Source organism: Echiichthys vipera (assembly GCF_963691815.1).
Source record: "Echiichthys vipera genome assembly, chromosome: 20".
NCBI lineage: Eukaryota > Metazoa > Chordata > Actinopteri > Perciformes > Trachinidae > Echiichthys > Echiichthys vipera.
Genome location: NC_139845.1, coordinates 621,826 through 630,697, shown reverse-complemented (window position 1 = coordinate 630,697; position 8,872 = coordinate 621,826). Strand labels below are relative to the sequence as shown.

The 8,872-nt window shown below is 51.9% G+C and overlaps 1 protein-coding gene across 1 annotated transcript in view; it reads left to right on the top strand.

Moving 5' to 3' along the window:
* Window positions 1–8,872, top strand: part of tbk1 (TANK-binding kinase 1) — a 13,759-nt gene continuing 4,887 nt past the window's right edge. The window contains exons 1-15 of the mRNA XM_083935258.1: window positions 1–41; window positions 1,478–1,571; window positions 2,640–2,780; window positions 2,884–3,013; window positions 3,097–3,278; window positions 4,082–4,242; window positions 4,580–4,690; window positions 4,808–4,987; window positions 5,674–5,870; window positions 6,014–6,072; window positions 6,313–6,404; window positions 6,710–6,811; window positions 6,898–6,976; window positions 7,819–7,940; window positions 8,398–8,474. Coding sequence (XP_083791384.1) covers window positions 1,485–1,571; window positions 2,640–2,780; window positions 2,884–3,013; window positions 3,097–3,278; window positions 4,082–4,242; window positions 4,580–4,690; window positions 4,808–4,987; window positions 5,674–5,870; window positions 6,014–6,072; window positions 6,313–6,404; window positions 6,710–6,811; window positions 6,898–6,976; window positions 7,819–7,940; window positions 8,398–8,474 — 1,720 coding nt within the window. The 5' untranslated portion in view covers window positions 1–41; window positions 1,478–1,484. The remainder of the gene's footprint in view (window positions 42–1,477; window positions 1,572–2,639; window positions 2,781–2,883; window positions 3,014–3,096; window positions 3,279–4,081; window positions 4,243–4,579; window positions 4,691–4,807; window positions 4,988–5,673; window positions 5,871–6,013; window positions 6,073–6,312; window positions 6,405–6,709; window positions 6,812–6,897; window positions 6,977–7,818; window positions 7,941–8,397; window positions 8,475–8,872) is intronic.

Sequence of the window (8,872 nt, the reverse complement as noted above, 5' to 3'; positions counted from 1 at the left end):
CAGCGGAAGAAGAGCTCTGAGTCGCGAAGCAGAAGAAGAAGGTGAGGAAATAAACACAGTAAAAACGGGTCGTTTTAAAGGTGAAACGCGGTAAAGACGCGTTATTCACCGGGGCCGTGGTGTAGCTCGACACGTTAGCTACCGGCCCCGGTGTTCCGGTGCAGCTCGGTCGGTTAGTTTGTGAGCGCGAGGCGGTTTTAAACGCTCGTGTTTGTTTCCTTTTCGTGACGCGTTCAGGTCCGAGGACAGAAACCGAAAACATAAAACTGCTTTTAACGCGGTTACGGACTTTAACGCAACACTGTGACATATTTAAATATTTAATAATTTAGTTATGATCTAATATTCACTGCTCTCATTAAAACAGAGATAAAAATAAATATTTAATTATTTATTTATTTATTTTGTAAAGATGGCGGCGTGTTAAACATCAGCAGCGGGTTCATTAAATAAAATAAAAATATATTAAAGTGTTTTTATTAAAATCATCGTCGCGTTTGCGTGTTTTTGTCTTTTAAAGCCTGAAAATAGGATTTATCAAGAGAACGGGAATTTCCCACTGACGCACCGCGACGCAGTGACGTAGTTACGCAGTGACGTAGTTGAGCAGTGACGCAGTGAACGTAAACGCAACGGAATGTAAATAACTTTTTGAATTTACTTTTCTTTTATTTAAAATAAAAACTATAATAAAAATAGAAACTTTAAAGGGGAAAAGATTAAAATTACAATAAATTCTTAATTAATTTTTTGTTTTGCCCTTGATCATCGTCACCATGGTTACCGTTTAAATCAAACCAATAAAGAAAACTAAAGAGTAAATGTGACAAAATAAAAGCAATAAAAACATGGAACTACATCTAATGAGTGTTTATATAAATTAATAATAATAATAATAAAGAGATCTCACTTTTTATATGAAATAAATACAGACCCAGGACCAGGTGGAGAGATTAGATCTCCACACTGGCCTGGGAACGCCTCAGGATCCCCCAGTTAGAGCTGGTTAATGTGGCCCGGGAAAGGGAAGTTTGGGGTCCCCTGCTGGAGCTGCTGCCCCTGAGACCTGATCCAGGATCAGAGGCTGGAGCTGCTGCCCCTGAGACCTGATCCAGGATCAGAGGCTGGAGCTGCTGCCCCTGAGACCTGATCCAGGACCAGAGGCTGGAGCTGCTGCCCCTGAGACCTGATCCAGGACCAGAGGCTGGAGCTGCTGCCCCTGAGACCTGATCCAGGATCAGAGGCTGGAGCTGCTGCCCCTGAGACCTGATCCAGGATCAGAGGCTGGAGCTGCTGCCCCTGAGACCTGATCCAGGACCAGAGGCTGGAGCTGCTGCCCCTGAGACCTGATCCAGGATCAGAGGCTGGACCTGCTGCCCCTGAGACCTGATCCAGGAAATTATTGACCTTATTAATGTTGTTATTGTTATTAATGGATGTTAACGGCTGACCCGTGTGTGTTTCCGACCCCCTGCAGCGTCAGGATGCAGAGCACCACCAACTACCTGTGGCTGATCTCAGACCTGCTGGGTCAGGGAGCCACGGCCAACGTCTACCGCGGCCGACACAAGGTACCACCTGACCCCTCTGAGCCAATCACTGATCTCCGCCTGATAAAGGAATAAATACACTTAGAGAACAAGTTCTTACAGATCAGAACAGCTCCATCTAGAGTCTCCAGGTCGTCGTCCCAACAACAAAAAAGAAGTCCAGCAGTGGGGTTGCCAGGTTGGTCAGACCCGGCCCAGTAGCTCCAGGAGACCGGAGTCTGTTTGAGCCTGTTTGAACCCGTCCCCTCCAGAAAACCACAGCATCAAAACAAGGATTAGAGGAGTTTGACTGACAGTTAGCGTTAGCCGTTAGCGTTAGCCGCTCCAGCTAAGTGCAGATGAAAGTGATGTTAGCATCAAGGAGCAGCGTAGCCATGTGGGCGTGCGTTTGAATGGCGTTCCTCTCCTTTCTCTCAGTCCATGGAGTGAATGCTCGGCCTATAGTGACTCTGGTTGTTGCCCGTCTCCGCTCACTCAGCTGCTGGGACAAAGAACGCCCCCTTCACTGAGGCTCCCAAGCAGCTGCACGATTGGCTAACTCCATTTCACCCAGTGCCAGCCTACAGTAGCTGCACCCAACAACAGGCAACCCTGGCAACCAGCCTGCAGTAGCTGCACCCAACAACAGACAACCCTGGCAACCAGCCTACAGTAGCTGCACCCAACAACAGGCAACCCTGGCAACCAGCCTACAGTAGCTGCACCCAACAACAGACAACCCTGGCAACCAGCCTACCGTAGCTGCACCCAACAACAGACAACCCTGGCAACCAGCCTACAGTAGCTGCACCCAACAACAGACAACCCTGGCAACCAGCCTACAGTAGCTGCACCCAACAACAGACAACCCTGGCAACCACAGAGATGAAACCTCTGATATTATAACGTCATAAATCGGGAATATTCTTTGAGATTATTATTATTATTAAATCATAACAGAATTAAATCAGAATAAAAAAAAAAAAAAAAGAATAATTAATAAAAATTTATAAAATCACAGGAAACTAATTTCTTCATATTCTGAGTTTAATGATCTAATAATTAATAATAATGATTTGATTGATTGTGTATTTTTGCGTGTGTGCGTAGAAAACGGGCGACCTGTACGCCGTCAAAGTCTTCAACAACCTGAGCTTCCTGCGTCCGCTGGACGTGCAGATGAGAGAGTTCGAGGTCCTGAAGAAGCTCAACCACAAGAACATCGTCAAGCTGTTCGCCGTGGAGGAGGAGGTGAGTGACGCCCGCCGTAACCACGGTAACACGCTGTCTCCTGTTTTACACCGCCGCTGTACTCAAACGTGTGTGTGTGTGTGTGTGACGTCCTCGTCCTCAGTCCAACACGCGTCACAAGGTGCTGGTGATGGAGTACTGCCCGTGCGGGAGCCTCTACACCGTCCTGGAGGAGTCGTCCAACGCCTACGGCCTCCCTGAAGACGAGTTCCTCATCGTGCTGCACGACGTGGGTCAGTGCGGCGCCGTCACACACGCCTCCACGCGTCCACATGTGTCCGTCATCCTCTGACCTGTTCTCTGATTGGCTGTTCAGTGGCAGGTATGAACCACCTGAGAGAGTACGGCATCGTCCACCGGGACATCAAACCGGGGAACATCATGCGCGTGATCGGAGAGGACGGGCGCTCCGTCTACAAACTGACCGACTTCGGAGCCGCCAGGGAGCTGGAGGACGACGAGCAGTTTGTGTCTCTGTACGGCACCGAGGAGTACCTGGTGAGGGCCCGGCTGTTCCCTCTGCTGCTCCCTCTGCTGTTCCCTCTGCTGTTCCCTCTGCTGTTCCCTCAGCTGTTCCCTCTGCTGTTCCCTCTGCTGTTCCCTCAGCTGTTCCCTCTGCTGTTCCCTCTGCTGTTCCCTCTGCTGTTCCCTCTGCTGCTCCCTCAGCTGTTCCCTCTGCTGTTCCCTCTGCTGTTCCCTCTGCTGTTCCCTCTGCTGTTCTCTCTGCTGCTCCCTCTGTTCTCTCTGCTGTTCCCTCAGCTGTTCCCTCAGCTGTTCCCTCAGCTGTTCTCTCTGCTGTTCCCTCTGCTGTTCTCTCTGTTCCCTCTGCTGTTCCCTCAGCTGTTCTCTCTGCTGTTCCCTCAGCTGCTCCCTCTGCTGTTCTCTCTGCTGTTCTCTCTGTTCCCTCTGCTGTTCCCTCTGCTGTTCTCTCTCAGCTGTTCCCTCTGCTGTTCTCCCTCAGCTGTTCCCTCTGCTGTTCCCTCAGCTGCTCCCTCAGCTGTTCCCTCTGCTGTTCCCTCAGCTGTTCTCTCTGTTCCCTCTGCTGTTCTCTCTGCTGTTACCTCAGCTGTTCCCTCCCTGTCCCTTCACTTCCTGTTCCGTGCTGAACTCTTCTTCGTGTGTTTTCCGTGCTGAACTCTTCTTCGTGTGTTTGCGGCGCTGAACTCTTCTTCGTGTGTTTGCGGCGCTGAACTCGTCTTCGTGTGTTTGCGGCGCTGAACTCTTCTTCGTGTGTTTGCGGTGCTGAACTCTTCTTCGTGTGTTTGCCGTGCTGAACTCTTCTTCGTGTGTTTGCGGCGCAGCACCCGGACATGTACGAGCGCGCCGTGCTGAGGAAGGACCACCAGAAGAAGTACGGCGCCACGGTGGACCTGTGGAGCATCGGCGTCACCTTCTACCACGCCGCCACGGGCAGCCTCCCCTTCAGACCCTTCGAGGGCCCGCGCAGGAACAAGGAAGTGATGTAAGAGCGCCGCGCCGCCTCCGCTCTGACCACGACGAGGAGGAGGAGGAGGATGAGGAGCTTAACGTGTGTGTGTGTGTGTGTGTGTGTGTGTGTGTGTGTGTGTGTGTGTGTGTGTGTGTGTGTGTGTGTGTGTGTGTGTGTGTGTGTGTGTGTGTGTGTGTGTGTGTGTGTGTGTGTGTGTGTGTGTGTGTGTGTGTGTGTGTGTGTGTGTGTGTGTGTGTGTGTGTGTGTCTCTGTGTGTGTGTGTGTCTCTGTGTGTGTGTGCGTGTGTCTGCGCCTGTGTGTGTGTGTGTGTGTGTGTGTGTGTGTGTGTGTGTGTGTGTGTGTGTCTCAGGTATAAAATCATCACGGAGAAACCTTCTGGAACGATCTCTGGACACCAGAAGAGCGAGAACGGGAAGATCGAGTGGAGCACGGAGATGCCCGTGTCCTGCAGCCTGTCCAAGTGAGGGCGCCGCCGCCGTTACCTTTAATATGTCACACACACACACACACATGTTTATCATTAGTGAATATGATTCTGAGTGTGAGGACTTCCTGTCCCCTGGTGTCCCGGTCTCAGGGGTCTGCAGAGCCTCCTGACCCCGGTCCTGGCCAACATCCTGGAGGCGGATCAGGAGAAGTGTTGGGGCTTCGACCAGTTCTTCGCTGAGACCAACGACATCCTGCACCGGACCGTGGTCTACGTGTTCAGCCTGCAGCAGGCCACGCTGCACCACGTCTACATCCACCAGTACAACACGTGAGTGCCCCCCAGCCCCCCAGGGGACCAGGACGGACCCCCCAGGGACCAGGACGGACCCCAGAGCCCCCGGGGACCAGGACGGACCCCCCAGGGACCAGGACGGACCCCCGGGGACCAGGACGGACCCCCCAGGGACCAGGACGGACCCCCCAGGGACCAGGACGGACCCCCGGGGACCAGGACGAGCCCCCGGGGACCAGGACGGACCCCCCAGGGACCAGGACGGACCCCCCAGGGACCAGGACGGACCCCCGGGGACCAGGACGAGCCCCCGGGGACCAGGCAGACCCACGGGGACCAGGACGGACCCCAGAGCCCTGGGCTCGGCCCGTGTCCTGAGTTTGACCTGTGTCCTGGGCTCCGTTTGTCCTGGGTCCTGGGCTCGGTCCGTTTTGGTCCTGGGCCCTGGGCTCGGTCCCGGGTCCTGGGCTCGGTCTGTCCTGGTCCTGGGCTCGATCCGTCCTGGTCTCAGTCCTGGGTCCTGGGTCCTAGTCTCGGTCCTGGGTTCTGGGCTGGGTCCTGGGTCCTGGGCTCGATCCGTCCTGGTCTTGGTCCTGGTTCCTGGGCTTGGTCCGTGTCCTGTTCTCGGTCCTGGTCTCGGTCCTGGGTCCGGGGTTCAGTCTGTGTCCTGGTCCTGGTCCTGGTCTCGGTCTGACGGCGTCCGTGTGCCTGTGTGTCCGCAGGGCGGCGCTGTTCCAGGAGCTGATGTCCCGCCGCAGCAGCATCCCGCTCCACAACCAGGAGCTGCTGTACGAGGGGCGGCGCCTGGTCCTGGACCCGAACCGCCAGGCCCAGACCTTCCCCAGGACCTCCAGAGAGAACCCCATCATGCTCGTGAGCCGCGAGGCCGTCGCCACCGTGGGGCTCATCTTCGAGGACCGTACGTAATTATTATTAATTATTATTTATTATTTATTATAATAATTATTGTTATTATTATTTATTATTATTATAATTATTTTGTGATGGAGGAGAACATGTAAACAAAGACATGTGACGTGTGTTCGATCCCCGTGTTTGCAGCCAGTCCTCCGAAGGTGCAGCCGCGCTACGACCTGGACCTGGACGCCAGCTACGCCAAGGTACGGCTTACCAAAATAAAAGCCTCTGAGGGCTCCAGCTTTTCAGAATAAGAGCATCAGGACGGAGCTGTGGCTCCTTTAGTCTGTGTCTGACGCCCTGAGGTTGATGTTGTTGTTGATGTTGTTGTTGTTTATGTTGTTGTTGTTGTTGTCGTGGTCGTCGTGGTGGTGGCGGTCGTGGTCGTGGTGGTCGTCCTGGTCGTCCTGGTCGTGGTCGTGGTGGTGGCGGTGGCGGTGCAGACGTTTGCGGGCGACGTGGGGCACCTGTGGAAGACCTCAGAGTCTCTGCTGGTTTATCAGGAGCTGGTGAGGAAAGGAGTCCGAGGCTTAATGTGAGTTCACTTAAGTGTGTTTGTGTGTCTGTTGTGTGTCTGTTGTGTGTCTGTTGTGTAGCGAGCTCATGAAGGAGGACTACAGTGAGACTCATGTTTGTGTTGTTGTGTGTCTGTTGTGTGTCTGTTGTGCGTCTGTTGTGTAGCGAGCTGATGAAGGAGGACTACAGTGAGACTCATGTTTGTGTTGTTGTGTGTCTGTTGTGTGTCTGTTGTGCGTCTGTTGTGTAGCGAGCTGATGAAGGAGGACTACAGTGAGACTCATGTTTGTGTTGTTGTGTGTCTGTTGTGCGTCTGTTGTGTAGCGAGCTGATGAAGGAGGACTACAGTGAGCTGCAGCAGAAGAAGTGTGCGGTGTTCCACTTGTGTGACGTTTGCTCTCAGACGCTGGAGAAGACGGAGCAGCTGTGAATATTAAACATTAATAATAATAATTATTAAATATTATGAACGTGTGCGTTTGTGGCGTGATGACATCACTTCCTGTGTGCAGGTTCGAGGTGCTGATGCAGGCGAACATGATGTCATCAGAGTACGACGAGATCTGCGACATGCACAAGAAAGTGCTCAGGGTCAGTTCTTCTCTGGTTCTTCTTCTCTGGTTCTTCTTCTCTGGTTCTTCTCTGGTTGTCTGTTTCTTCTTCTCTGGTTCTTCTTCTCTGGTTCTTCTTCTCTGGTTCTTCTTCTCTGGTTCTCTGGTTCTTCTTCTCTGGTTCTTTGGTTCTTCTTCTCTGGTTCTTCTTCTCTGGTTCTTCTTCTCTGGTTCTGATTCTCTGGTTCTTCTCTGGTTCTTCTTCTCTGGTTCTGCTTCTTCTTCTCTGGTTCTTCTCTGGTTCTGGTTCTTCTTCTCTGGTTCTTCTCTGCTTCTTCTTCTCTGGTTCTTCTCTGGTTCTGGTTCTTCTTCTCTGGTTCTTCTCTGGTTCTGGTTCTTCTTCTCTGGTTCTTCTCTGCTTCTTCTTCTCTGGTTCTTCTCTGGTTCTGGTTCTTCTTCTCTGGTTCTTCTCTGGTTCTTCTTCTCTGGTTCCCTGGTCCTGGTTCTGGTCCTGGTTCTGATTCTGTGGTTCTCTGGTCCTGGTTCTGGTCCTGGTTCTGATTCTGTGGTTCTCTGGTCCTGGTTCTGGTCCTGGTTCTGGTTCTGATTCTGTGGTTCTGTGGTCCTCTGGTTCTGGGTCTCTGGTCCTGGTTCTGGTCCTGGTTCTGGTTCTGATTCTGTGGTTCTCTGGTTCTCTGGTTCTGGGTCTCTGGTCCTGGTTCTGGTTCTGGTCCTGGTCCTGGTCCTGGTTCTGATTCTGTGGTTCTGGTTCTGGTCCTGGTTCTGATTCTCTGGTCCTGGTTCTGGTCCTGGTTCTGGTTCTGATTCTGTGGTTCTGGGTCTCTGGTCCTGGTTCTGATTCTGTGGTCCTCTGGGTCTCAGATCTCCGGGTCTCTGGAGCCGATCGAGCGAACGACGCAGGACGTGAAGAGTAAGTTTGTCCCTGGAGGAGTTCTGACAGACGGGTGGACGCAGCAGGTGGGGACGCACCCCGAGGACAGGAAGTGAGTGTGTGTGTGTGTGTGTGTGTGTGTTTCATGACTCTGTGTGTGTGTGTGTGTGTGTGTGTGTGTGTGTGTGTGTGTGTGTGTGTGTGTGTGTGTGTGTGTGTGTGTGTGTGTGTGTGTGTGTGTGTGTGTGTGTGTGTGTGTGTGAGTGTGTGTGTGTGTGTGTGTGCGTGCGTGTGTTTCATGACTGTGTGTGTCTGTGTGTGTGTGTGTGTGTGTGTGTATGTGTGTTTCATGACTCTGTGTGTGTGTGTGTGTGTGTGTGTGTGTGTGTGTGTTTCATGACTCTGTGTGTGTGTGTGTGTGTGTGTGTGTGTGTGTGTGTGTGTTTCATGACTCTGTGTGTGTGTGCGTGTGCGTTTCATGACTCTGTGTGTGTGTGTGTGTGTGTGTGTGTGTGTGTGCGTTTCATGACTCTGTGTGTGTGTGTGTGTGTGTGTGTGTGTGTCCTCAGTGTGGAGAAGATCAAAGTGCTGCTTGACGCCATCACAGCGATTTATCAACAGTTCAAGAAAGACAAAGCAGAGCGACGTGAGTCCTTTCACAATAAAAGCCCCGTGTGTTCATCACCTCTGCACATGTTTAATGTGTGTGTTCATCACCTCTGCACATGTTTAATGTGTGTGTTCATCACCTCTGCACATGTTTAATGTGTGTGTTCATCACCTCTGCACATGTTTAATGTGTGTGTTCATCACCTCTGCACATGTTTAATGTGTGTGTGTGTGTTCATCACCTCTGCACATGTTTAATGTGTGTGTTCATCACCTCTGCACATGTTTAATGTGTGTGTTCATCACCTCTGCACATGTTTAATGTGTGTGTTCATCACCTCTGCACATGTTTAATGTGTGTGTTCATCACCTCTGCACATGTTTAATGTGTGTGTTCATCACCTCTGCACATGTTTAATGTGTGTGTTCATCACC